This window comes from Muntiacus reevesi, chromosome 18, assembly GCF_963930625.1.
Source record: "Muntiacus reevesi chromosome 18, mMunRee1.1, whole genome shotgun sequence".
NCBI classification, from domain to species: Eukaryota; Metazoa; Chordata; class Mammalia; order Artiodactyla; family Cervidae; genus Muntiacus; species Muntiacus reevesi.
This window is the reverse complement of record NC_089266.1, coordinates 26,139,204-26,166,502: the sequence shown is the minus strand read 5'-3', so window position 1 is coordinate 26,166,502 and position 27,299 is coordinate 26,139,204. Positions and strand designations below refer to the sequence as shown.

Sequence of the window (27,299 nt, the reverse complement as noted above, 5' to 3'; positions counted from 1 at the left end):
GTGTGAAGATGACAGGCTCAGGAACGCAGAGGAGGGGTTGGTGGGAGGGAGGAAGCAGAGTGGGTGTTCAGTGCAGAGACGGTGTGGGCACAGAAGAGATCACCCAGGTGACTCGGGCTCACACTTGGCCTTGACAAACTCAGAAGTAGACCCGTGAAAGACACAGAGTGTCATGGGAAAACCAGGAGAGGGTGTTGTCTCAAAGACAAAGGGACAGAGCTGCAGGGAGGGAGAGTCAGACTTCAGAGAAGCCGACTGGGCTGGGACAGAAAAAGGTCCAGTGGCTTCAGCAACATGGAGGCCATTGGTGAACATAGCAGATGTGTTCCAGGAAGTGAGACTGACAGTAGAAGCTTATTGGAGTGGGCTGAGGAGGGTGGGGAAAGAAGACATAGAGATGATAAGCACTTGATGTGAGGGGAATGATGGAAAGACACTCTCAAGATGGATGAGGTTAATTATGACAAATATCATGGGGAAGGATTCAGTTGAGAGCATTTGATGATGTGGAGGAGAGAGATCTCTGAGAAACTGGGATAGTGAGGTGATGGAAGTGTCAGCTGGTGGTAGACCCTGGTGTACATGCCTCCTGGAAGGAATGAGGTTAAGATCAGAGAACAGGAAGTCTGCCTTTAATGTGGAGGAATCTGGGATGATGACGAGCCCCAAAGTGTGACCAGATGTGACAGCAGCTGAGAGGTCAAGGGGTGGTGAGGTGAGGTCATCGTCTTGGATAGTGGAGTCATACAAGATTGAGCAAGATTTGGGTGAGAAGACCATGCATGAGCCAAGGCTGGAGCATGGCAAGAATGAGGTGGAGCACAGCCCCATGTGGGAGGAGGCAGGACACCCAGTGGCTCCAACCTCCAGGGGGGGAAGGGTCTTCCAGGCAGAAGATGGTCCAGAGCAAGATAAGGAGCCAGATTACCAACTTCCTCTTGGTGGGAAGCAAAATAGCACCCTTTGGGAATCCTCGTGTAAGTGGTGTCCACAGGGAGAGCCAATTAACAAGAGGAGACCCAGGTTGAGGAAGGGTGAGAGGTAGGTCAGTGACCAAGAAGGATGGAGATCTCCCAGATTTGTGCAGAAGACAGAGGGGTCTGGGTACTGCCTGGCAAAACCAAGAATGAGGGGTGTAGCAGATTCATTCTTCAAGGTTAGTCTCTGAACAGGGTGGACCCTGGGCTGAATTGGACACTGGCCTGGGAGGAACCACACAACCACTTCATAAGTAAGGAACTCTTGTTCTTACCTGACAAATAAGGAAATGGACGCACAGTCATAGAGAGGTTAAGTTATTTACTCAAGGTCAAAGAGCATAACCACTTATTACAAGTGATTAAGTGGAAACCTTAGAGCAGTTTTGAACGCTGTCAGTCCTACTCCTAAGTAGATGCTCTTGTCCACCCTGTCTGTAGCAGCTACAGTAGGACTGCCTCCCTCCAAAAAGCAAAGCAGCTCCTTGCCCCACCCCCACCTTAGGAAGAAGACCAGCACTTTTCCTCCCCTCAACTTTGCTGTTTCTGGCCTATGGCAGGACATTTTACCTCAGGCCCCCAAAGGCCTGCTGCCTGCAGCGCCAGCCCCTGAACACTGAAGACACACCAGTGCCCATGGTTGGGGGGAGCATCGAGTAAAGAAGGAATGAGGGTGACTATGGTGGCCCTCAGGATGAGGCAATAGGCTCTGCTCCTCCCCTGGGTTTCTGATCTACACCAGCCCCCTAGGAGGGGTCATGGTTGAAATTGAGTTTTTTGCCAGTCCTGGTGAAGAGGAGAGAAGAAACAGATTTAAGGTGACTCAGTAAAACAAAGGATTGTGGGGGCTCCTGGACCAGGCTTGCCCCTGTGGGTTCTGAGCTCCTGGAGACTGTGCACTTAGCAATTCTTGAGTCCCTCCCGAGATGAGCCCAGTGCTTTGTCCACGGCAGTCAGTCAATACTTGTGAATACTGGGGCCCAGCATGGAAGCTCAGAGTAGTGAAGCCAAGTCTCCTGACTTGGAATCCCAGCCCTACTCTGCTAGCTTTGTGACTTGAAGCACACTGCTTAACCTCTCTGAACCTCACCTATAAAGAAGGAGCAGGGCCAAGGGCTTTGCCCTTGGTCTAATGCTTTGCTGCTCCCATTTTTATATTTTTAACCCAATTTTTAACAAGGGGCCCCACATTTTTACTTTGCACTAATTATGTAGCCAGTCCTGAATGGGAGTAATATTATCTACCTCAGAATACTGATGCAAGGATTAAATGAAATAATCTGTCTAAGGTGCTTAGCACATAATGATTGTGCAAGGGAACAACTGCCTATTGTCCTTTGCTTTTAGATTATTTCCCGTGCCTCTGTGTAATAAATGGATGAAATGATCAAATGACTGAGAGAGGGTCTCAGGAGCATGGACAAGCGAAGGTGCCAGGCTGAGGGGGCTGTATAGGAAGTGGGAGCATTTTTGTGCCCCACATTGTGGAGCAGTCGTTTCCAGGGTAGCCAGTGATTCAAGCTGTGGTCCAGACCTGGCCGCCACGCCTGGCAAAAAGTCCACTTGGTGAGAGCTGAGGACAGGGATTCCAGTCTTTATTATGGGGCGTGGTCTCTGCCCCATGGAAGTCTCCAGCTCCAGGAGCTGCAAAGTGTCCGCGGAAGCTAGGGCCAGCGTCCAGACCGGTCTCTGGGCGGAGTCTCAGCTTTCCTTCCTTCCCGGGGCGGGTCCTGGCATGGAAGCTCCGCCCCGCCCCGCGCCAGGGGGCGGGGCCCAGTGTAATTCGTTCAGGGCGGGGGCGGGGCCGTTGCTCAGAGGAAAGGATTGGTATCGGTCTGAGGGGTCTGGTTGAGCGGTCCAGCGGAGCCCGAGGTGGGCAGCAGAGGCTGCGGCAGGCTCCCGGAGGGTGGCGGCGTGAAGGCGCGGGCTTGGGGGAAGACGCTGACCGAGGCAGGGAGGGTCACGCCGGCCGGCACGCTGCTGAGCGGGAGGGGCAGGGAGGCACTGTAGGTCATGGAGCCAAAGGGCGCCCCGATCGGCCCACCGGCCGTCAGGCTCAACGCTGGCGATCCTGTGCGCATCTGGTTCAGAGTCCGCCTGCTTTGCTCGCCCCCGCTGAACGGATTGGTAGGGGATGGAGAGCTGAGACCTGCGGAACGAGAGTGGGTTGAGGGACTTCGAGCGGGCCAAGGGGACATAGTCCTAAGTGGGGAGCGGGGGCAAGGGGGTAAGGTAGCAAGATCTGGGGTCTTAGAAATAGGAAAAAAAAAGAGCTAAGATTTTAGGGCAGGGGTTGGGCTCAGAAGGGAGAAACAGAAAGAGTAGGGAACCCCAGTGTGGAGACCCAACAGGGACAAGGGAGTGTCCTACCTGTTAGGAAGGGGTTCCGGGTCTTTACAGCCTGGGGCACCTTGACTAATGAGTCAAGGTTGACCAAGGAGGAGGCTGAGGGACCCAGAAAGGACTCAGGTGTCTGACGTGCTGGGGTGTCCCTGCTGGACTCGGCTAGTGCTTCCCCTAGTACATCCAGGTCAAAGGCATCTGGCTCCTTTGTGCCATTTTGCTTTACACTGGGGGTATGGTCTCCAAACAGGTCCAGCTCTGGAATAGAAATGATAGGGCTTGTAGGGAGAGCGAGTGGTCACTCTGTGAGAGGAAGAAGGCTGAGGCCAGTGCTGGGGGCCCATCTTTCCGCCCGGTTGCAGTCATTCCCTGCCTCCTGCTTACCCACAGGACTGCTGGGCTTCCTAGAGGGCAGAGCCTGGGTGCATTCTAGCCCTTCCTTGGTCTCTGTGGATACTGAAGCCTTGGCCAGTGGGTCAAAGGTCGAAGAACCATCTTTTAGCACTAGCCAAGGAGAAAAAGGAAGATGAGATGGGCTGACAGAAAGGGCAACCACTGGGCTGGCCCGTTTCCAGGCAAGTTGCCCTCTTAGCACAGGATCTCTTGCCCCTTGGTACTGGAGGGAGGGGGGCCAGAAGCCCTCCAGCCCGTCACCCACACCCTTTGACGCTCCACTTACCAGGTGTGTTGAAGGTCTCTGCTAGGTTCCCCCAGGGGTTGTCTCCATTGTTGGGGAGTTTGTGGTGGGGGGAGTTCTGTGCCCAGAAGTCTGTGGTGGGTGGTCCAGCAGGCAGCACTGGGGTCCGGCCCCAGGGCTCGGAGGAGGAGAGCACAGGGGTCAAGTTCCAGGGCTGACTTTGGGACATGATACTTCCTGAGGGAACTGGAGACCAGGGGTCTGCTGAAGGCCCCCATGATGAGCCACTGGGCTCTGTGTTAGGCCTGAGACCTGAAATGGGGATAGCACAGGTGTGACCCCAGGTCACTGAGACGCCCAGGCCAGGGCCTTCCCAGTTACCCAGACCAATTTGGGAGGACAAGGGCCCATTTCACACATGGGATGCAGACTCAGGACCACCCAGTGAGCTGAAGCCCATATTCAGCAAGTTCATCCTAGGATTCTGGACCTCCAGGCATGGGCAGCTCAGGCCACATTGACAGGCTGGGCCAGGAAACTCAGGGTGACCAGAAGCAACAAGAGAACATTTCTGAGTTTCCCGTAAGCTGAGTTCCTTAGAGGTGTCCCCTCCCTCCAACTGCAAGGTACAGAGGTAGCCAAGTCTCAGAGAGGTGAAGGACTTGCCTAGTGGCCCTCAGCTGTGGGGAAGGAATGTCAGCAAGTGTCTGAGAGGGAAGGTACTCTCTGGGGCCAGCCTGGGAGTCCTTTGCAGCCCTGCATGCCCACCTGGGATGTCCCATGGGTCAGCAGAGCAGTGTGTGGAAGGCAGGGTTGAAGTTGATGCGAAGATGTCCACCAAGTCGAGGATGGAGGACTGTTGAGGGGAGAGGCAGCCATGCTCAAGAGAAGGCGGGACCCAGAGGAAGGGCGGGCCCTGACCTGTCATCCTCACTCCAGCGCATTCTCCTTTATTCATTCCACAAACATCTATTAATGGTCCCTTGCCTCTGCACAGTGCTTTCCTGTTTATAAAATGTTTCCTCATCCATTTAGTGTCTGATTTTCCTAACAACCTGTGCTGTGATTAGGGAAGGTTGTTGGGGTGCCCAATTTACAGGTGTGCTAGCCTGGGCTAAGAGGGCAATTGCCTAAAGTCACACAGCCAGGGAGAGGTACAGCTGGAATGGAAGGCAAGCCTGCCTGACCCCTCCTTGGCTGTCCTGCCCCTCAGCCCATTGGTGGTAAGACACATTTTATGATAAGCCTACTTCCCTAAGTCCATGTCCAAAAGAAATGTGCCACAGTGAACTTTGGTTGAAAGAGTCCAGAGACATCCCGAGGGTAGCATGAACAGTTTTGGAGGGTAGCCTTGCTACCAGCAGCTACACACTCTTCCACCTTGGACAGTATGTGTATGAGCCCAAGATGTTTTCAGTACCATATACCTGAGACTACTCTCAGTCTTGATCCACAGTATCACATGCTCCTAGAATGTCAGAGTTGGAACTGTCCAACCGGCACACTTAAATGGAGGAGGAAACTGAGGCCAAGACAATGACACGCCCTGAGTTGTAAAGTAAATGGGAACAAATACAGAATCCAAACCCGGCATCTCACATCAGAATGTTTTGCATCCCACTTGGCCACCAGCTCAGTCACCAGCCCATGCAGGATGGGACCTGAGTCTGCTACATCCCCTCTACCATTATTTTCACTGAATAAACATGAAGTGGTGCTTACTATATACCAAGCACTGTTCTACACTCTTTATAAATATTTAACTCAATGCATCTCCCAGGCTCTGCCAACCCATGGCCCCAAGACTCCTCTACCTGGCTGGTTTTCAGCTTCTCCTCCTCCTCTCTCTCTCCTCTTCCAGGCTCTCTGTCCCAACGACGATGGGCTCCAGCTCCAGCACCATTGGCCACAGGTGAGTCATCTCCCTGCCAGGACCTCACCTCCTGCAGGAGTCACCAGAGTGAGGAGAGCATGAGCTTCCTGTACTAGACTTGAGGGGACCTGGGCTAGAGTCAAGAAGAGTGCAGTCTGGGAGGCGCCCTGAGGTCAGGGGCAGCAGGACCACCGCAGGGAGGTGTAAGAGCCTGGTTAGTACCCGCATAGCACCTCCACCAGCCCCTCATCAGCCCCTCACCAGCACCTCCGCCAGCACCGGCATGGGCGGCTTAGCCCACTACCTTCTCCTGCTCCTGCCGGCTCAGGTGCAGAGCCAGCTGCAGTTGCAAGTCCTCGTCCCTGTGGGAGGTTGGGGGAACCGGCTGCGAGGGAGGAAAAGAGGGGTGAACTTGGCCCAGTGCTCCTATCTGGGCCAAAAGTCAACATCGCCCTGTGCAGGTAAGAGAAACACCCACCCTGAGTGGCTGTGGGCAGCCTGCCCCCCAGACAGCAGTGTGAGTGTAGTCTGCTTCCTGCCTGGATCTGGATCTGAGATGCAATTTAAAAAGAAGAGTCATCCTCTTCTGGGACCCTGAGTGCTCCCCAGGCCCTGCTGTGTGAGTCCTGCCAGATCTGCCTGGATCCATAGAGGCGATGGCAGAGAGGAGGCTGTCAGGTAGGCTGTCCCTGGACCCCCACAAGAATTGCTGATGGGAGCAGCATATTTCTGTGTCTTCTAGGAAGGTGTCTGCCAGCACACTCATCCCTTCCCCTCCATGAGGTGACAGCAGGCCCACGTGACAAACAGGTACTGCCAACCCACCACGCACACACTACCTCTTCCAGACCCAGTTAGAGAGGACCCCACTCCCGGGGTGAGGAGTCAGACTCCAAACCCAGTAACCCAACCCAAGGGACACAGGCCCTGTGCTGTCCTTGGGAGCAGGACTAGGGCTTTGGGGCCCAGAGTAGGGAAGCCCAAGAATCAAAGGTGTGAGGCATCCAGACACCCATCTCTCCTCCAGTCCCCCTCCCCCCATCCCCTTGGTGCCCCAGGAGGGGCCTCACCTTCTCAGCCTCCTCGCGGCTCATGGCCAAGGCTAGCTGTAGCTGCAGCTCCTCTTCTCCCGATGTCTGAGGCCGGGCCTGCTCCAGGTCTGAGGTGTAGCGGGGGGATGAGGAGGAGGCTGCAACGACCAGCCACACATCGTGGCTTCTGTAACCATGCAGGTCCTCATGGGCTCCCCTACCACCCCCCTCGCCAGGAAGTTCCAGCTCAGAGAGGGAAACTGAAGGGGAGAGGAGCAACTGGCAGTCTTGGGCCCCAAGGGGTCAAGCAGTATGCTTGGCACTTTCTGCAAGGCTTCCATTTCAGCCCAATAAAAGATTCCAATCCTTCCTTTACAGAGGTGCAGCAGCTCTGAGGGGTACCTGGCCAAGGTCCTGCAGCAAGTTGAACCCAGGTTCCCTGATTCAAGTTCCTGGACTCTGCCAGCTGCACCCCATCCAGCTCAGGGTCAAATGTGGTGGGAGGGCAAGAGGTTGCACTCAGTCAAGGTCACAGCTCTCCAAGCCCTCAGCACATTGTTAAGGAAGGTCGTTCTGAGTGCCCTCAGATCAGGGAAGTGCCCCTCTTCTCGGGGAGGAGAGTGGAGCATGCAGCTGCCCCAATTTTCAAGAGCAGTGCCCTTGAGCTGGGGGTTCAAGAGGATTGCTACTAAGCAGTAGTACTAAGCAGTACTGTGTGCTGCCTGTCTGAGCACAGGGTCGAGGGCACTCCTGGGCTTGGTCTCATTTAATCCTCACATTGGACAATGGAGACAGATTAGCTTATCCCTACTTTAAAGATGAGGAAACTGAGGTTCAGAAAGCTGGTTGGCAGAGATCTCATGGCTTGGAAGGGGCAGAATAAGAACTGAGCCTATGCTTCTGCCTCCACCCCTGTATCAGGGAGGAGTTAACAATAACAAACCTATAATAAATAACATCATTGTTCACACTGACTTGTTAGGCACCTACTATGTGCGGGCGTGTTACCCTCTTGATCTCACAGAATCTTCAGACACACCTCCAAGTAGGGGATTCTTATCTACAGCTGGGGGTCACAGAGCCAGAGCCAGAACTCGGGCTGCCTCCCTGTCCCCAGCCATGCCCTGGACTCACAGTTGTAGGAGGACGGGGAACCACGGGTGCGGCTGAAGCCCAGTTGCCCACTGCTGATGCCCGTGCCCTCCAATGCCATGCGCTCCTTGGTCTTGAGGGCATGGATGCGCTCCTGCCGAAGACGCTCTTCGTCCTTGAGCAGGGCCATCACCTGCTTGACCTTCTCGCGCACGTTCACGCCCTGGTCTTTGCCATCGCGGTCGACGTACTGGAAGTCTTTGAGTGTCTGGATGGTGTAGAGGTTCTCCCGGCACTGGTGGGCCACCCGCTCAGAGCCTGTCTTCAGCAGGTAGTCCAGCAGCGTCAGCGCCTTGTAGACATGCCGCCAGTTCTTGCCACTGTCATTGAGCCGCCGCCACAGCATGCCCATGACCTCGGCAAACGCCACCGTGTTGAAGGTCAGATCGGCAATCTCGGACATGAGCGAGCTAGGTGGACCCCAGGGGTCATTGCTGGTGGCCTCACGCACCTTGATCTCTGCCTCCGAGTAGTTGTGCACGATGTTCTTCACCTGTCGCCGCAGCGCTGACGTCGTCATGGCGGAGGACTTGGAGATGGGCGGCCCCCGCCCCAGCCGGAGGTGGAGGGCCGAGGGCCACTGTCGTGAGGTCACGGTCTCCAAGGGTGTGCCGCTGTGCTCTCAGCAGGGCAGCTGTGTCCTTGGCTTCCACATGGGTCTGGGGAAGAGAGGGTCTGGAGCTCAGGGATAATGGCCCACCTCGCTGGCCCCACGCAGCCAGCGACTAAAGGCCTGGCCTGGCTGTCCCTGCTGCCAGGAACAGCCTTTGGCAGGCACTTATTTTTCTTATTTTACTTATTATTCAGGAGGTACTTTTATCTTTTGTGTGCTCATTAATCTTCACAATCACACCTACAAAGATATTATTATTTTCATTCGAAGATGGGAAACAAGTCAGAGAAGAATTAAATGACTTGTCCAAGATCACAGAGCTGGTGAATGCAGAGCCAGGATTAACCCAGGCAGATATGTTCCATAGCCTTTGCCCTTAGTCAGGGACACAAAAGTAAGCCCCAAGGAGAGCCTGCTTGCTTTGCTTATACCTCGGTAACTCTCCTGTTTCTGCTTCAGACCGATCCGTCCAGCCTCTCCATCCTCACTTTCCCCTGTTTTTATATCATTTATTTTTGTAGCTTGATTCATTCAGCACCAATTTCCTGGGGACTTCTCTGAGCCAGGCACTATGGCAAGCATAGAGTACAAGTCTTGGCCCACCCACGTCCTGTTGAGAGGGTACAGGCAATCACAGTCCAACATGGGAGTGCAGAGGAGCACAGAAATACTCAAGCTAGGAAAATCAGGAGAGCTTTCCCAGAGGAGGTGATGACTGAGCTGAGATCTGAGATTCAAAGGGAAGAGTGAGGAGGGATGAGGCAGCAAGGAAAGGAAGGAGCGTCTGGGGGAGGCTGCCTCCAAAGAGGACCCACTGGACACGCTGAAGCCAGTGAGGGGTATGGCATGCCCACAGTCGCCTGTGGGTGGCTTAGCTGGGACTAACATGTACATATCAGAAGACAAATGCAGCACTTATTGTCAGTATCACCAGTTTTGTAATTAATTCACCAGGTTGCTTTATTGTCTCAGTCCCACCTTCTCAGCCAAAATTAAATGACCTGAGGGCGAGGTCAGTCTGGGTTTCCCAAACCCCTAAAGCCCTGGGCCCATGACAGACCTCTGATTTCCCAGCTGAGGAAAGATTAGGGCCAGCCCACTGCCCTCCCCACAACCTCAGGACCAAGCCCAAGACAGAGAAAGTTTCTTCTAGGACCCTACAAGAAATCAAAACCCAAATCCTCTCCCCTTGCCACCACTTTTCCTCTGGAATGGACACACACACACACACACACAATCACAATGGCTGGACCTGGCCTCCACCCAAACCCTCCAGCACCACCCATGGAGATTGTACTTCTCAGCTCTACCCTGGGACTCAGCAGGAGTTGGAAGGAGCTTCTCGACCCCTGCTCCCCACCCCCACCACCCCACAAACTTCAACTCTCCCTCCAGCCAGCCCTGCCAACCTCAAACCCACCACCCCCCCCCAGCCCACCAACCTCAACTCTCCAGCCAGCCCTGCCAACCTGGGCACCATTCAAAGTCTTAGGAGTTTTCATCAGGACCGGCTGTGCTTGGGAGAGCCTGGGCCCAAAGCACAGGACCATGTGAGCACAGGCAAGCCCCAGAGCACTGGCTGAGGATGGGCTTACCTTCAGTCTGCTGTCTTTCTGTCCCAGCGACAGGCCTTCTTTGAGGATGCCCAGGCCAGCACTCGTTTAATGCCTACCCTCCCCCTCACTAGTGACTCAGACCTGCCTTTACCTCCCCAACCTGTGGGCTGGCAGGTGGCAAGAGTCAAGATGAGAAATAATTGTGCCCTAGAGCCCGCCTGAGTACAAGCCTCTCCCAGGGCTGGCCACTGAAACCAGGAGAACCAGTTGGGCATCCTGACTCCACCAGGAGCCCTGGCCCTCCTGCTTGGCCTGGGGTAGTGGGAGGGGACCCTCTGTGTGGGCCCTGCGGCTCTGCTTGAACTTTCCTGCTAGAAGGTGGGAATGGAGGCGCCTTCTCTGCACATCTCTGCCCAAGCAGGGCCAAGGGAGGAATCAGAAAGACCAGGAGGCTCCACCCCCACTGAAGTTTGAGGGGAAGCGGTAGGGAGGAAGGGAAGGCAGGGTGAGGCCCAGGGAGCAAGAAGGGGAGGGAGAAGGAGGAAGGACCTCAGGAGGGGGTGGCTGGGAGGGCTGCCAGCAGTGTTACAAGCAAAGGGTTTTATCGAACACAATATGCCCAGAAATAAAAGGGAGTGAAACAGAAACCCAGCCGCTGATAAGGCGGTGGCAGTAGCAGCGGCAGCAGCCAGGCAGCCTAGTATGGAATTACCGCAGTGACCTTGAGCCAGACCCTGGCAGGTGGAAGGAAGGACACTGAGAAGTCCAGGCAGAGCGGCCAATTCAGAGATGGGGGGAGGGTGGGAGAGGCAGGAGGGGACAGGAGAAGGGCCGGCAGGGGGCGGGGCAGGCCCCGGGGGCTAGAGCATCCGCTGTCTCCTGTATGGGGTACCGAGAACTTTACAGGCAGACAGGAGCCTGCTCTTCTCAGGGCCCACAGCAGTGGGGGATCTGTCAGGACTAAGGAAGCAGATGGCATTCCCAGAGAGTGGATCCAGAGAGATGGAAAGAACCCAGATATGTTGAGTCATGTGCATGAGTTTGTCAAAGACTGTGTGTGTCCCCGTGGGCCAGCACCCCCTCCCGTTCTCTGCTGAGGCAGCCCCTTCCCACCAGGTCCCGCTTGAGTAGGGCGGGGAGTGGCAGTACCCTACCCCTTGCTGCCGTGAGTGGAGCGAGTGCTAGCTCTAAGCTTAAGTCAGCCCAAAGGTCGATGTGTCCTGGGGGCACTGGAGTTGGGTGGGGGGGAATGTCCTGAGGCTAGAGCTACAACAGAGGCTGAGGAGAAGGCGTGGAATGCCACCAAAGATGCTGCTCCCGGGATGGGGAGCCAGCTCTGGGAGGCCCCCTTCCAGGGGAGGGTTGGGGGTGGGGGGGGCGATGGCTCCAGATTCCTCTGTGACCCTGCCCTTCTCATCCTTCTCCCTCAGACCTGGGAGAGAGATTAAGCCCCCAGCTTTCCATACCAGGCACCACCACAGCTTACCTCCAATGCAGCCTCTTTTGGCCCCAGCCCCTGGGCCACAGGCAGCCTCTGCAGTGACCCTCCAAACCTGCGCAGCAGAGGGACGGCACAGCCTCGGGAGTATCCCCAGAGCCATCCACCACGGACCCTCGTCCCGAAGACCCACCGTCTCCCAGGAGGTGCAGACCCCTCGGAAGGGTGGCTCAGGGTCCACAGAAGGGGCTACTGCTCTGCCTCCCGCCTACTTGTTTCCTGGACGCCTCACCGGCAGGCAGCACTCAGGAGGAAAGTTGCTCAGCTGGCCAGGCAGGTCTGCCTCAGCAGTAACAGGACACAGGAGGAAGCAGCAGGGTGTGTTAACCCCTTCCTGCTGACCAGGCAGGCAGCACCTTCAGAGGTGAGAAGCCTGCCTGCCAGGGACAGATCCGGGGCCAGTGCTGGGGACTCACCCCCACTCTGCAGTGAGTTAACCCTTTTTCTGCCTCCTCAGGGGAAACGGGGTGGGCAGGGGAGGCTCCAACACCCACTCCCCCCCACCCTTCTTCCTCTGGGCCAGGACCACCATTCCCTGGGGTTGGCCCTTTGGTGGACTACCGCCTTGTTTGGCTTTCCCTCTGGTCCCCGCGGCCACCCTGAAGGAGGCGTCAGGACTTCAGGCACAGCGCCCTCTCTGCGTCTCTGACATGGGATCAGGCTCAGAGTGCCCTGCTCTCTCCAAACCTGCCGTATCTTGACTGGAGGACACCTGAGGCCCATGAGGTCCTCATCAGAAGCACCAAATGCAAAACCAGGTGGGTAGAAGATGGTAGCCACTCTTCGGGTCTCCCCGTCCCCTGTGCTGCACCAGCATTTAAGTCAATGAGGCCACCATTAGCAAAATTGTTCTTCAGACTCTGGAAGCCTGGAGCCCACTCTGCACAGGAAGCCTGGCTCAGATTGATTATTATTGAGAGAGAAGAATTTACGGTGCTGAGTCTGAGCTGGAGCTGACAACATGCTTCTTAGCAAGAGTCATCTCTCATCCACTTCATATTTCTCTGAGCAAGGGAGGGAGCAGAAAGTTGAGACTTTTTAAAGCAGAGAAAAAAATAAAAAGCTCATAGAGGCCAGGTGGTTTGACATGAGGAAGGGATAAGCAGGCTAGAATCCAGAATAACCTCTGGCTGATGACAAAGGGATCTGGCCTTTAGGGTTTAAGAGTGCGATATGATCCTCACAATCCTCGGGGCTTGGGATGAGGTCTTTGGACCCAGCGGAAGTGTGAGGACCTCAGGGACCCAGGTCCCATGGGGTCTGGTTCTCCTCCTAGTCGCACACTGTGTCATATGTGGTGATGACATTTTGGGAAGACCTGGCTCCAGGAAGCACACTCCCAAATGTGTGAGCCAACAAAGGCCGGAGGCAGGGGCCACAAGCGGTGATGCTCTCTGTCCTGTCACCTCGATTCATTCCTTGTCTTGCTGCCAACTTGCTCTTCCACTGCTCCTCCCATACCTCCCCTTCCCACCTCCTGCTGGATGGCTCCAGGAACTGAGGAAGGGGATCTGAGGGCAGGCGGGACACAGGAGGACCATAAGCTGACTTCATCAAGATTTTACATTCAAGACACAGAGGCATAAGGGAAGTGGTAGGAACATAAAGGTTCTTTATTGATTTGTTTGTTAAGCAGTTTCCCAGGAGGCAACTCAGGCATGTGGGTCAGGTGCAGAGACGCAAAGGCTCCTCAACATTCTTTTGGGGGTTGAGTTCATCAGCCAGGGCCAGCAGGTCGGTCACCAGGGCATCCAGCAGCCCATAGACCTGGAATGATGGGGTGAACATCATAGGCAAAGGCTTACTCTGTGGAAAGCACCTGCACAAAGGAGCATCCCCACCCTGAGGGACAGCTGAAGAGGGGGGAAAACTAAAGTTGTAGAGCTAAAACTAAAGTTTCTGTAGAACTTTTGTTTTTGCAAATAGTTTTATTTTTTTAAACAGTCTGGGGTGGAATCCTGTATTGCCCCTTGGACATATGGGGACATAAGGTTAAAGGGGCAACTCCAGGGAGGCCCAGGGAGCAGTGCCCATTTAGTCCCTCAGGGTGGCCCAGTTCTACCCTGGCCACCTGGAGACCAACCTTCCTTCCAGTAAGATCAAAGATCCATGTACTGAAATGTCTCCAAGACTGTACCCTCTGGTGAGGCTGTACCATATAAGCCTCAGCAAGTTGATTCTTAATTCCAAAGAGCTAAGCAAGAGGCTACTCCAGACTACTCAGAGTCCTATGATTTCTTTCTAGACCCCATGAACCTTCACAAATCTCAGTGATGTTACCAGCAGCAAATGGAGCTTCTGATTAATTGTGATCAAATGCACAATGCAATCCCAGTTACTCAGCTGTCCGCACCAGAAGAAGACAAAGCATTGCCATTAGACTCCTTGACATATCTAATGTGGCTCTGTGGATCTCTCTTCCAAAACCAACAACAGTGACAAAAAGAACAGAGCACAACATCTAGGTGAATCCCTAAGGACCTACTGCTTAAGAACATGTTTTATATTATAAATTCTCTCCAGTGTTTCAAAACCCTTACAGCTGCTGGGAATTCACTCTATGTGGTGCTCACCCAAGGAACAGACCTCTCAAGACACACCAAAGACGGAGAAGAAGAGGGAGCAACAGAAGCGAGAGGCTTGTGCTCTGCGCCCCCAGCATCTATTTCCAAAGAGCAGACAGGATGATCTAAAGCATGAATCGGACTATATTCCTCTATTCAAAACAGTGTGTCCTCACAATGGCCTACAAAGCCCCACATGACCCAGGAGTCTCTCTCCCGGTGGACTCTGCCCTTCTGTGCTCTTGGCCCACTCCCTCCTCTACCCACGGCATTCTCCTAGATGTCCACATGGCCACTCCTCACTTCTCTTCAAGTCTTTGTTCAATGTCACCTACCCCCACCTACCGACCACCTGCGCTTTCCCTACCCCCTAGCCCTGGTTGCTCTCTTTCTCCCGTAGCGCTCATCACCAATATACCACATCTGTTACTTATTCATGAGGTCTGTCTTGAATCCTAGAACGCCCTTCACAAGGGCAGCTTTGCTTCCGTCACAGATGCAGTAGGCACTTACTGTTTGTGGGATAAACAGAGTGAACCAGGGGGTGAGGGGGCAGAGGAAGGTATGCAGGCAGGTGTGAGTGACGGGAGGGCTGAGTGCCAGGTTCATGCCCTCACCTCAGTGTGCAGCCTGTGGGTGTATTTCTCCATGACCAGGGGATCTATGGGTTCCTGAGACGGGATGATGCTGTCGGGGGCAGGCTCTTCCAAGGAAACCATATCCCGGCTTAAAGATTTCACTGGTTTCTTGTCATCCTTTGTTTTGTGCTTCTTGCTATTTAAACGGTCCTGCTTGGAGAGACACAGACATGCCCAGCCTTCAGTAGCGCCCGAGGGCAGTCCAGTACCTTTTCAGGAGCAGCTCTGAGGGGAGCAGGGGCATCATGCTGGAGTGACTGCCCACTTTCCGCAGCCCCTCCTATCCCTTCCCCAGCCCCACCCCCAGGCCCAGAACATGTGCTACATGCCTCTTTCCCAGGTGGCAACCTGGCTCCTCTTTTATCTTCTTTGTCCCTGATTCCAAACTGCTTCTTTTCCTGGGATGCCCCTTTCCGGTCCTCCTTTCCCAATTTCCCGGAAGTCACCTTCACTTCTGTGACAAGAGGTGACTTTCTATCTAAGGGAAGTGAATGGAAGACAAACAGCCTGTGGCCTAGCTGACCCCACAGGCAGAAGTTGGGAGAGCAAAGGGCCCTGGGGCAGCCAAGCTCAAGGAGCAAGGCCCTGGGTCAAGCGCATGACTCTGTGGAACAAAGGCACTGGGTCAAGCGCATGACTGTAGGGCATGGGGGAGGGACCCTGGTTCCAGTCCCGACTCCACCATTCAACCACATACAGGATGGCAAGTCATCCCGCCTCTCTGGGACTCCACCTGTAAAACATGGGGGCTGAACTAAGGTGATTGTTAATGTTGCTTCTAGGTCCCAACTGCTGGCCGCAGATAAAAAGCAAGAGGCCTACCCCATGGACCAACCTCACAGAGGTTCCACCAGAAGCGCACAAATGGCTAAAGCACCACCTCCGCCTGGGCAGAGGGATGGGAAAGACTACGCAGAGGTGCAGTGTCTGACCTTGCTCTTCTGGCATGTCCAGGTAGATGGTCTCCTTCTCAGGCAGGCCCAGCAGAGCCCTCAGCCACAGGGAATGGCTTACCAGGCTGTCAATCAGATCTTGCCACAGCTGCAAACTAACACATTGGAAAAAAGTCATCATCGCTCATTTGCCCTTGAATCTGTAGAGGCTTGGTCCTTCCCTTCTGAGACACTGGTACCAGGAACTGCTATGGAAATATCACGCCTCTGTCCAGCCAGCATCTTCACTGGCACCTGTGCAAGTGCTGGGATAGGGATCGGGCTTTCCTTGGTGGCAGCCCAGAAAAAGTGGCCTGGGGATAAGGTTAGGTCAATCTTGAATTAACTCCAGCTTGAAACCATTCCCACTCCAGCTCGGATTCATTCCCACTGGAGGGGTTAGACCTACATAAGATTTGCAGGATAAGGCTCCTGGAAATGTGTTCTGAGGGCCTTGCAGAAGGCCCCCAAGCCTATCCAAGCAAGTTCTAAACAGGCGATGGGAAGGCTGGCAACCAACTGAGGCTCTTCATGGAACAGGCCCTCTTCTCATTGTCCTCTGCTATTTCATCTGGTCATTTATCCGCTCATCGAGAAGAAACAAGGAAAGAAGGGGGAAAACCATCAAGGTGCTTACTCTGATGACTCCTTCCCAGAGGGTGGCCGGCATGGGGACAGCAGCTCTAAGGGATGCTGTGGCAGCGGCCAGAGCACAAAGGGTCTGCAGAATTTATCAGCAACCTGACCTCAAAGAGAGCTCAGCCCCGAGTCCTGGGACTGCCTGCCCAGAACCCCTGGCCAGACGCGGCAAGGGGAAGGAATGGGAGCAGTTTTCCTGGTGGGGGTACCTACCACATCTGGTACAGGAAGTCAGACTGCAATGGCCATGGTTCCTGGCACAGTTCCAGGGCCGCTTTGTTGAGCCTGATTAGGGCGTCTTCTCTCTGGTTCTCCTCAGGGAGTGCCGTCACTGCCTGGCAGGTCAGAGGTACCATGGGCAACCGTTCTGCCTGGGATACCAAGGGTTCCTGCATCTTCTACTAACAGGTGTGGGGTAGTGAGGGCAGGGGGCCAGGAGGGGATGCAGCCATGGAGAGTCAGGCTGGGTGCCTTCTGTGGGAGCCTGCGCCCTCCCTTGGAAATCTGTACCCCATGAACCCCTTTCCAAGGGTCAGAGAAGCTCCTCCTGCACCACAGTGGCCAAGGCACCCAAGATAAAGAGAAGACCGAGAGATTGCTTTATCCGGGTCCTCAGAAGCTTGTTTCTCTGCCCACGGGGATGGAAGGGGCTGCAGAAGCATGGGCACCTGGCTGTGCCAGGGCTGGCAGGCACCTTTCTGAAGTCTTCCAGGCAGAGGTTCCACTCTGGCAGGGGAAGGCCATCCAGTTCCCAGGGGCTCCTGATGCTCTCCGGATCCGGGCTCCTCTCCACCAGGATCGCCTCCATGATGCTCTTCCGCTGAGAATGCCTGACCCCTAGCCCGGTCTTCTGGGACCCAACATGATCCTGGGAGTCCCTGAGGGCCTCGCTCTCCCGCCGGGACAGTTGAGGGTCTAACGTTGGGCCCTTAAGGCGTGCAGAAGACTCGATCTTCATTGAGGTCTCTTCCGAGTAGGCTGACAGGGTTGCAGCAGCCTGGGCCCTGGGGCCGAGGTGCTCCTCGCAGGGCCTGGCCTCCTCAGCCTTGAGGGGCAGGATCATGTACTGGCGCCACAGACTGTGCAGATGTTGCACCACCTGGTGCTGGTAATGCAGCTGCAGCAGAGGCAAGGGGAGGCTTGTTGGGGGCGGGGGGCAGGCAGGCTGCGACATGGGGCACCCAGAGCCTGAGCCAGCCTGCTCTAGTTTCTCGTTCCCTCGAGGAGCACTGATGGAGGAGGAAGGAGGAAGCTGGCAGGAGTTGCTGGGCTCACAGGGCTCCCCACTTCCCTTTCAACCTGAGCACCTCCAACTTAAGGCTTCTTATACATTTGGGCTTCTGAGGAAGATTGAGTTTGAATAAGAAGTTTTTGAAGCTCTGTTATCACCTAGCATTCACTTATAGTAGCTAAGTTTTCTTGGGCAAATTACTTAACCTCCCTGAGCCTCAGTTTCTTCCATGTAAAATGAAGATAGAAAAAGTACCCATCTCATAGGACTGCTGTGGAGAAACAGAGTTACTCCAGTTTCTCAGAACAGATCCTGGCACACAAAGGGTTTGCTATTACTTTCTCCCAGGGCAAGCACAAAAATGGGCAGGGGCCAGCGCTGGGCCTGTACCTGAGGATTCCTATGGTGGAACAAGTCCTCCTCAGTGAGAGAGGCATCCACAGGTGACTGTGTGCGCTCGGGCGTCAGGATCCCCGTCAGAAGCTCCTGCAGCATGTTCTCCACGATGGTGACCGCTTCATGGGAGGCCAGCTTGCTCTGGGGAAAGGAACATGGCATAAGCAGCAGCTCAGGCTTTCAAAACCCATGTTGCATCCTCAAGGGGAGGCAGATCCCCAGAACTGTCTGCTTTCCTGTCGACAGAGTTCTTGCCATTGTCTGTCTGTCTGTCTCTGTCTCTCTCTCTCACACACACACACGTACTCTCCTGTTACCAGACGCAAACCTCTCGGCGCCCTCCCCCCCCCAGAACTGTCTGCCTTCCTGTCGACAGAGTTCTTGCCATTGTCCGTCTGTCTGTCTCTGTCTCTCTCTGTCTCTCTGTCTCTCTCTCTCTCTCACACACACACACACACACGTACTCTCCTGTTACCAGACGCAAACCTCTCGGTTCCCCGCAAAGATCCTTGTTCCCTAAAAGAGGCTGACAGGATCCAGAGGAAGGGTCAGACCCAGAGAAGTTGTTCCTTCACGGGGCCAAGAGGCCACACAGTCAGCATTTCCCCCAGATAAGGAGGAAGGGCAAGGCTCAGGGACTGCCTTGTTGACAGCATGACTTAGTCACATGGTCCCTGCTACAGAAAATAGTGGAGCAGCATCTCGTGAGAGAGGCTGGTCCGACAGTCAGCAGTGAAGCAGACATTACACTTGTCAAAATCACCTTTGTTCACCAGGGGTTGAACCCAGCTGAAGTAGCTGGCTTGTGTTTGGGGGTCACAATGAATAAAAAAAGCACATCTTTCTGCAGAATCCCACAGAGCATAGCACCAGATGGCCAGGCTGCAAGCCTGATGGGCCAGCACATTCCCACTTCCCACCTCACACTCCCTCCTGGTGCCCGGCCCACTAGTTAGCGTTCTCTCTGGTTTTGTCTAGTTTTGAAGTCTTGCCAGTTAAATGCACCTTCACTGGATAGCACCAGACAATAGTGTTTACACTTAAGCAAGTACTTCCATTCAGTCTGCATTTTAAGAGCCAATCTCATTTCTTTCTAATGAAGTAGGGCCATGCATGGTGGAGCTCAAAGCTGCCCCTTCTCTTGCCTGCTCACCTATCTTTTACATCACAAGCCCCCCTGAGGAGGGGTTTTAAACAAGAGTATCTGTTTTTTAAAAGTTCACCTCTAGGGCTGGAAGTAACAAGATCCCTGCAGGCAGTGCCAGGAAGAACACTACGTTACCTACCTACGGAGTGTTCACAGGGGCTAAGATCTGGTGTCCCTTACCTCCAATAACTTCCTCTCTTCCCGAAAAATGTCCTGGGCCAAGGAGACTGCATGGAGGTTGACCTGCAGGAGAGCACCTCCTAATAGGGTAGGGTGGGTTCCAAACTCCCAACACTCCCTGAAGATCCCAGCATTCAAAGATTTGAAGAAAAAGGTAAAGTTCTTAGTTTCTCCAGGCAGAATTACACCTGAGAGGGACAGAGACAGAGGTTTTCCACCAGGTGGGAGCTACTGAGCCCCAAGCCTGTGTGTAGAAAGTTAACTAAGCCTTGTTAGGGTGACCAACTGTCCCAGCTTGTGAAGAACTGAGGGCGTTCTTGGGATGTGGGACTTCAGGCAAGAGGGACAACTGGTCGTCCTAGCCTCAGGTCTGTGTGTATGGGTAACTGTTTCTGCCCCTGGTGGCTCACTCCCGTGTTCTCAGGTGTTCTACCATTCCCTCAGCTGATGGGAACAGGGGACGGCACACTTCATGGAAGAGATGGGACGGACAGGGGGGAAGAGGGGCTCATGCTTGCAGGGCCTGGGCATGAGCGAGACTTGGGCTGTAGGAGGGGTGAGTGGGCAGCTTCCCCCAGGTACCTTCCCGATTGTTGAAGTAAAATCTCTGCATCCTATTCCTCTTCAGGTCTTGGAAAGAGTCCCACTGTGACCGCCGCCGCCAGTCGTACCAAATGGCCACTGTGCCGTTATTGATCACGGTCAGTTCTGAAGATGTTTTCTCCCCTTCTAGAGTTTCAAAGGTCAAGCGGACAGCAATTCCAACATGCCTCTGGGGAGGGAGGAGGTCTGAGAGATGTCCTGGCCTAGGGTGAACAACTCAGCCTGGTTTGCCAGGACTTTCCTGGGTTTGGCACTGGAAGTCTCCTGCCCTGGGCTTCCAGGGCCTGGCCACTCTCAAACACATTGGCATCATACCCCAAAAGTGGCTGTCTCTGCCATCAACAGTAAGAAGAGGAGATAAAGCAGATCTTATATCTGATGAACATTTCTACTCCTTAACATCTGAAGAATAGTTTAAGTGGGTGGGCCTTAGGAAGCATTACTATGAACTACACTAGTGGAGGTGATGGAATTCCAGCTGAGCTATTTCAAGTCCTAAAAGATGATGCTGTTAAAGTGCTGTACTTGATATGCCAACAAATTTAGAAAACTCAGCAGTAGCCATGGGACTGGAAAATGTGTTTTCATTCCAATCCCATAGAAGGGTAATGCTGAAGAATGTTCAAACTAGTGTACAATTGCACTCATTTCACATGCTAGCAAGGTAATGCTCAAAATCCCTCAAGCTAGGCTTCAGCACTATGAGAATTTTCAGATGTACAAGTTGGGTTTAGAAAAGGCAGACGAACCACAGATCAAATTGCTAACATTCTTTGGATCACATAGAAAGGGAATTCCAGAGAAACATCTATTTCTGCCTCATTGACTACACAAAAGCCTTTGTGTGGATCACAACAAACTATGGAAAATTCTTAAAGAGATGGGAATACCAGACCACCTTACCTATCTCCTGAGAAACCTGTATGCAGGTGAAGAAGTAACATTTAGAAATGAACATGGAACAACAGTGCATGTTAAGTCACTTTAGTTGTGTACAACTCTGTGGGACCTGATGGACTGTAGTTTGCTAGATTCCTCTGTCCATGGATTTCCAGGCAAGAATACTGGAGTGGGTTGCCATTTCCTTCTCCAGAGGATCTTCCCAACCCAGGATTTGAACCCATGTCTCTTATGTCTCCTGCATTGGCAGGTGGGTTCTTTACCGCTGGTACCACCTGGGCAGCCCAGACTGGTTCCAAATTGTGAAAAGAGTATGGTAAGGCTATATATTGTCACCCTCCTTATTTAACTTCTATGCAGAGTACACCATGTGAAATGCTGGGCTAGATGACTCACAAGCTGGAATCAAGATTCCTGGGAGAAATATCAATAACCTCAGCTATACAGATACCACTCTAATGGCAGAAACAGAAGAGGAACTAAAGAGCCTCTTGATGAGGGTGAAAGAGGAGAGTGAAAAACCTGGCTCAAAACTCAGCATTCAAAAAACTTTAAGATCATGGCATCTGTTTCCATCATTTCATGGTAAATAGAAGGGGGAAAAGTGGAAACAGTAGCAGATTTTATTTTCTTGGGCTTCAAAATCACTGTGGACAGTGACTGCAGCCATGAAATTAAGACACTTGCTTCTTGGAAGAAAAGCTATGATAAAACTAGACAGTATATTAAAAAGCAGAGACGTCACTTTGCCAACAAAGGTCTGTCTAGTCAAATCTATGGCTTTTACAGTATGGTTTTTACAGTAGTCATGTATGGATGTGAGAGCTGGACCATAAAGAAGGCTGAGCAAAAGAATTGATGCTTTCGAACTGTGGTGCTGGAGAAGACTCTTGAGAGTCCCTTGGACTACTAGGACATCCAACCAGTCAATCCTAAAGGAAATCAACCCTGAAATTCATTAGAAGGACAGATGTTGAAGCTGAAGCTCCAATACTTTGGACACTTGATGCAAAGAGCTGACTCACTGGAAAAGACCCTGATGCTGAGAAAGATTGAAGGCAAAGGAGAAGGGGCCAGTAGAGGATGGGATAGTTAGATAGCATCACTGACTCAATGGACATGAATCTGAGCAAACTCCAGGAGACAGCGAAGGGCAGGGAAGCCTGGAGTGCCACAGTCCATGGGGTCGCACACGACTTAGTGACGGAACAACAAACAACAACAAAGCCATTCCTGTTTGAGAAGGTTTGCTTATTTACATGTTTGGGGACTAGGTACAAACTGGGTGGCTTGTGACATTCTCTTTTCAGACTTGTGACTTTATTCTGGCTCAAGTTAATGTTGCTGTTAACATTTTCAAACATATGCTGAAGGTGATATCAGATAAAAACGCAAATAGGAGAATGTTCAGGCTCCTTGTGACTGCCACAGTCACCCTGAGATTGCCTCACGAGGGAGGCCCTTCCAGCAGATGGGTGAGGGTGAAGGCAGTTTTACCTTGTCCTCTGAATTACTGCCTCGGATCCAGCAGGCTGGCTTCCCACAGAACAGCAGAGAAGGGCCAAGAACAGGCATAGGAACCACATCAGGGTAACTGGCCAATAAGTCTCTGTAAGACAATCCAGTGACATATTTTTCCTAAGCCTGCCACAGTCTTGCCACATGGAGCCCAGGGAGATGGCTGCCAGAAAATGTGGAGATGTGCCCGGCTCTACCCTCCAGTGGAGCATCATCAGCTCCATCCTGCTCCATTCCTGCAATGGAAGGTTCTTGGACATAAAAAGAGATTCTTCATGCAGAGCCACGCAGCATTAGGGGAGTCTGGAGGGGCCCCATTTATGAGCAAAGGAATGTCTAGGAAAACCCCGTTAGGAGTTGGTTGCTGGAAGGGAACAGATGGCAGTAGTAGAGTAAGCACAGGTGTTCCTTTGAATGGGCCAGAGGAGGGGGTGACAGTCAGGAGCAAGAGGCTGGGAGGGAGGCACTCTGATTCCAGGGAGGGAAGCCTGCCTCAGGATACTTGCAGGTACTGGGGAAGCCACACTCTCCAACCGCTCTCCCTCAGGCCCAGGGCCAACTCACAAGTGCACTGTGTCTTCAGAGGAGCTTTCCGAGCTCCTTTCAAACACTGAATAGTCTTCCACCGTAACAGTGGAGAAAGGCCGCCCTTTGCCCACCACCTCCAGGCCATCAATATCCTCAGAGAGACAGAGAAAGGAAAGGTTATTTGACTGAATACAGGCCCCACCCTGAGGGGCTTCAGACTAGGCACAGAGGCCTCACCAACCTGCTGGCTAAAATTCAGCTCTGCCATGATGCTCTGCAGCTCCTTGCGTCGGCAGGCCAGAAACAGACTCCGATCCCAGGTGTAGCGGTACCACGCGTCCTTCTGGGCTGGCAACCCTAGAGCAGGGTCCAAGAACCCTAAGCACAGGCTGCTGCCATGCCCCCTCCCTACCCATGTTCAAGGGCTCTGAGATACCCATTCCAGCACCGTTGCTGGGATAGCTGAAAACACAGCTTCCCCATGAGCTGGGCTCCCTCCTCCAGGCCCCACACCTACTGCCTCAGCAGCCCTTCACAGGACTGCGGCAAAACCAGCTTCCAGACCATCAAATTTTTGGATTATAATAAAAATAACAATAGCAGCTACCTTTTATTGTGTTTAACAATGAGTCAGAACCTCTTAATACACACCATGTCTCATTTAACCCTCTCACAACCCCATGAGTATTTTACAGATGGGAAGCTGAGGCCCAGAGAGGTTAAATAACTCACTGGTGTTCACAAACTCAACACAGCTGGGACCCGAACCCAGGTAGTCTGGCAGCCTTTAAAGCAGTGCTGCCCATTAAAAATATGATGCAAACCACAAATGGGAGTCATGAATATGTAATCAAAATTTTCCAGAGGCCACATTTAAACAGGTAAAAAGAAACAGTAATATATTTAACCCAATATATTAAAAATATTATCATTTCAACATGTAATCAATATGAACATGTAATCAATATGAAAATTATTAATAAAATCTATTTTTTCAAACTGATCTTCAAAACCCAGTGTGTAGTTTACCCATAAGTGTAGTTTACACTTATGGCACATCTCAGCTCAGACGGGCCACATTCCAGATGCTCAGCCGAGGAGGCTCAGTGCAGTTAAGGACAGTGACGCCCTAGAGCTGGGTCCCTCCCATCACTGCCCCCCTCATCTTACTGGAGGGGACTGGACCACCACACCAGAACCCTGATTTTTACCCCCAAGGCCAGTCTCCTTTACATCCCACTCCTCACCCATCTCTGCCTGGATGGACCAGGGCTTCTTGATCTGAGTGATTGGCTCCACGAGGCCATGCTGAGTTTTTGTCTTTGTCATTACCAGACCCGTCATTTCGTCTCCCAAGTATTCCAGTCGACTCCAGAACCCACTGGTCAATTCACAGCCCTGTCAATGGAGGACAGATGAGTCAGACTATCTGAGCACCTTTGAGAGAGGCGGGTGGGAGGCCTGGGAAGACAAGAGCTCTACAGACTACAGATGCTCCCTCTGGGGAATTCATGCTGCCCTGAGAACAGGAGAGAAGCACAGCTTTCTTATTTGCAGGCTGCCATGTTATATGTTTACCTGGCCCCAGAGAGGGCAAGTTGGTCCAGGCACTGAGATACCAGAGCACATCATGGTGCCCTGGGGCTACTGAAAGCTGGAGCCTCAGCTTTTAGGAGACTAAACCAAGACAAAGACTATTCTAATAATGTAGTACCTGTGCTATCTTTCTCCTCAAATTAACAGTGACCACCACAGGCCAGATTATTTATCTGGCCAGTCCCTGAATGACAAGTAATAGAACCAGTAATAGAAGTTAGTGAAGACCTTGAGGGTTTAACAAAGCTTTGTACTGGATAGATTTCTTTTGTCCCCAGCTGTCCAGACCCCTCCCACAGGGTGCACTGTCCTTACCTTCCCATCAGACCGTGTTGACAGCATTCGGTCCAGGAGCTCCCGTTCCTCCTGGATCTGTCTGTAGGTCTCTCCTGTGTGCATTAGCAGCTCGCTGACTGGCTTCTTCAGCCGTTCTAAAGAGAACCAAGAATGCAATGTCACCACCAAATCCGAACAAGTAGGGGCCTGAGCTCTCTGAGCTGATCAGCTCCAGTCACTGGGCTCATTTCATGACCCACTAAGTTGGAGAAGCACTTGGCAGTTCTCAGCACAAAAGCGAGCAGCCTGCATCCAGGCTCTGCGGGTGGAGGGGGAGAAAAAACACAGCAGCAGCGCCTCAGTGCCAGGTGAGGCCAAGCAGGTGTCCTGTCTGCCCTGCTCACCACTGAGAGTTTCCTGCTGCTTCTTCCGAAGGGCTATGTTGCGCTGCCAGTTTTTCAGAAAGTTGTGCTGCAGACGTGGGACCCTGGGAGGATGTGCCTTCTCTTCTTTTGGGGCTTCCTGCTTTGGCTCTTCTTCAGTTGAGATGAGGGTCATCAGACAGGGTGGTGTGTGTATCAGCTCAGCCAGCTGAAAAGAGCAACGTGAGTGTGGAGGGCCAGGGAAGGCGTGGCAGTGGGGCTGAGCAGACTTCTCCAGGCCTAAACTCCTGCTTGTCCTCCCTTTCTGCTGAGTCCCTCCTCTCCAGGGCCACAAGGTAGCAAGTGACAGAAAGCAAATCACAGAACCAGGGGCGCTGTCAGTCCCCTCTCACCCAGCACGGGAAGATTGTGGTCAATGTCCTTTACTGCATCTGTCCTCCTCCCAGCTGATGTTGACACCCTCACCTGCTGCACGACAGAGTCATTTTTATTGGACCCCAGGCCTTTTAACACCTAAGAGATTCTCTGCCTGGAACCAGGAAACTAAAGGAACTGAGAGAGAGAAGTGCTGCATGACGAGAAAGTTGGAAAGGCAGACAGTCTCTCCATGTGGCCCTGGCAGGTATGGGGAGTCATCTTCCTCCACCATGTGGACGGAGGAGGGGAAATAAAGCTGGGGTGCAGACAGCAGTGGGGAGGGGGGGGCGGGCTCAGTCTGATGAGAGGCAGACACACTCTCGCCTTTGGGTTGCTCCAGGCTCTTATCTCCTTATAGTGAATTCCAGACTTCTGCTGAAGCTAGCTTACACAGTCTTCATTATTTGGGGGGAAGGGTCACTTATCACCTCAAATTCTGTAACCCCAGTCCTGCTGGACTCTGCCAGGTGGTTAAGACTGCAATGACCTCAGAGATTTCTCTCCCTCAGGCAGCTCTGTACAAACGAACCTGAGTGTTCCCTCGAGCAAGTGCAATTCTCTTAAAGTCCTGGAGACTCCCCAGGATGTGGTGGGGCAGGATCTGGTCACTGCCATGAAAGATGTCACCTGGTCCTGGAAGCAAAAACAAGAGGTGAGAAGGCGAGCTATAGCCAGCGGGTACTCTGACCGGCCCCACACTCTCTCCAGGATAGCTCATGAACTTTGATGCCAGTGCACACCAGAGGGGTCCAGGGGCTTTGTGGCTGCATCTGGAGTAGCAGGATGCGCAACTAAGTGTGAGACCTTCCTCCTGTGATCCTTGGGTTTGGGTTTACGGATGATAAATCTCTGGGTAATCACACGTTTATCTTCTGTTTCAATAAGGCGAGGAATATGTTGCTAAAAAGAAATAAGACAGAGATTTCACATGAGATCAAAGGGAGGGGAAAAAGCCACCCTTCTCCTCTATCCTAATTCTTGGTGGAATTCCTGAAGGCAGACAAATCTGTTTCTCGAGATCTGTCCATATGTTCTGTTGAGGAAATGCCTTTGTAACAGCTATGAGACTTATTAACATCCTAGAGAAAAAATAAAAACATCTCATGCCTCCAGATATTTCAGGTGAGAAGTGGCTAACTTTCCCAGGAAAAGGAGGGGGTTATCCACATCTGTAACTCATTGTCCCTTCTGTGAAATGGGGATGGCATCACTCACCTCTATGGGAAGCAAATTACTTCATTCTTTCATTTCTCTGTGGTTCTATACGAATCTTAGAAATGTTAATAGGACATAATAAATTCTGTTAGGTGCAAAAGTGAACAGATTTGTGTTTGATGGATTCTTCCATGGAATCAGACACTCCCTCTGAGTAGGGAGGCAGTGGACAGGCAATGGACGTGGTTGAAGTTCTAGACCACCCAGGTGGCAAGGAGAGGTTCCTGCAGCAAAGGATCCCTGGACTTCATCCTTACCTTCCTCAAGTCTTCCTTCTTAATGGCTAAGGCAAGAATGTCATCTCCTTGTAGCACATTGCTAACAGGTTCAGGTTCTTCCTGAATTGGGGGTGTGGGCTGTTCAGGTACCTTTGCCCGCTTCTTTTCTGAAAAGGAGCAGATAGTTCATGTTTAAAAATAGATATTTTTATATTCCATGGTGGGGGGCGGCCAAAGC

General features: G+C 52.8%; 2 protein-coding genes and 1 long non-coding RNA gene across 4 annotated transcripts in view; 1 reads left to right on the top strand and 2 right to left on the bottom strand.

Annotated features, from left to right (window-relative positions):
• Positions 1-2,655: 2,655 nt before the first annotated feature.
• On the bottom strand, positions 2,656-11,931 carry EPN3 (epsin 3). The gene is made up of 10 exons (XM_065910735.1): positions 11,669-11,931; positions 7,996-8,672; positions 6,901-7,019; positions 6,135-6,215; positions 5,772-5,900; positions 4,726-4,813; positions 4,000-4,269; positions 3,705-3,824; positions 3,348-3,578; positions 2,656-3,126 (listed from the first exon to the last, which is right to left on the bottom strand). Exons 2-10 carry the CDS (start codon positions 8,531-8,533, stop codon positions 2,789-2,791), a joined length of 1,914 nt encoding a protein of 637 aa, XP_065766807.1. The 5' UTR covers positions 8,534-8,672; positions 11,669-11,931; the 3' UTR covers positions 2,656-2,788.
• On the top strand, positions 2,796-7,975 carry LOC136150004 (uncharacterized). The gene is made up of 4 exons (XR_010659731.1): positions 2,796-2,849; positions 5,819-5,869; positions 6,573-6,640; positions 7,240-7,975. It is a non-coding gene; the product is annotated as an uncharacterized lncRNA (long non-coding RNA).
• Positions 11,932-13,297: 1,366 nt separating the features above from the next.
• Positions 13,298-27,299, bottom strand: part of MYCBPAP (MYCBP associated protein) — a 38,336-nt gene continuing 24,334 nt past the window's right edge. For both annotated transcript variants that reach the window (XM_065909142.1, XM_065909141.1), the window contains exons 2-19: positions 27,101-27,228; positions 26,369-26,528; positions 26,158-26,261; positions 25,233-25,419; positions 24,868-24,983; positions 24,204-24,354; positions 23,198-23,313; positions 22,993-23,108; positions 22,408-22,519; positions 19,990-20,179; positions 19,408-19,595; positions 18,075-18,221; positions 17,148-17,570; positions 16,667-16,788; positions 15,815-15,930; positions 15,212-15,360; positions 14,862-15,032; positions 13,298-13,447 (exon numbers count right to left, since the gene is read on the bottom strand). In XM_065909142.1, the coding sequence (XP_065765214.1) occupies positions 13,346-13,447; positions 14,862-15,032; positions 15,212-15,360; positions 15,815-15,930; positions 16,667-16,788; positions 17,148-17,570; positions 18,075-18,221; positions 19,408-19,595; positions 19,990-20,179; positions 22,408-22,519; positions 22,993-23,108; positions 23,198-23,313; positions 24,204-24,354; positions 24,868-24,983; positions 25,233-25,419; positions 26,158-26,261; positions 26,369-26,528; positions 27,101-27,228 (2,798 nt within the window). In that variant the 3' untranslated portion in view covers positions 13,298-13,345. The remainder of the gene's footprint in view (positions 13,448-14,861; positions 15,033-15,211; positions 15,361-15,814; positions 15,931-16,666; positions 16,789-17,147; positions 17,571-18,074; positions 18,222-19,407; positions 19,596-19,989; positions 20,180-22,407; positions 22,520-22,992; positions 23,109-23,197; positions 23,314-24,203; positions 24,355-24,867; positions 24,984-25,232; positions 25,420-26,157; positions 26,262-26,368; positions 26,529-27,100; positions 27,229-27,299) is intronic.

Coding starts and splice junctions, on each gene's coding strand:
- EPN3 (XM_065910735.1), bottom strand. CDS start 8,533: ATGACGACGTCAGCGCTGCGGCGACAGGTGAAGAACATCGTGCACAAC. Junction 6,216..6,900: donor GCCGCGAGGAGGCTGAGAAG/GTGAGGCCCCTC, acceptor CCTCCCTCGCAG/CCGGTTCCCCCAACCTCCCA. Junction 3,579..3,704: donor GAAGCCCAGCAGTCCTGTGG/GTAAGCAGGAGG, acceptor TTTCTATTCCAG/AGCTGGACCTGTTTGGAGAC.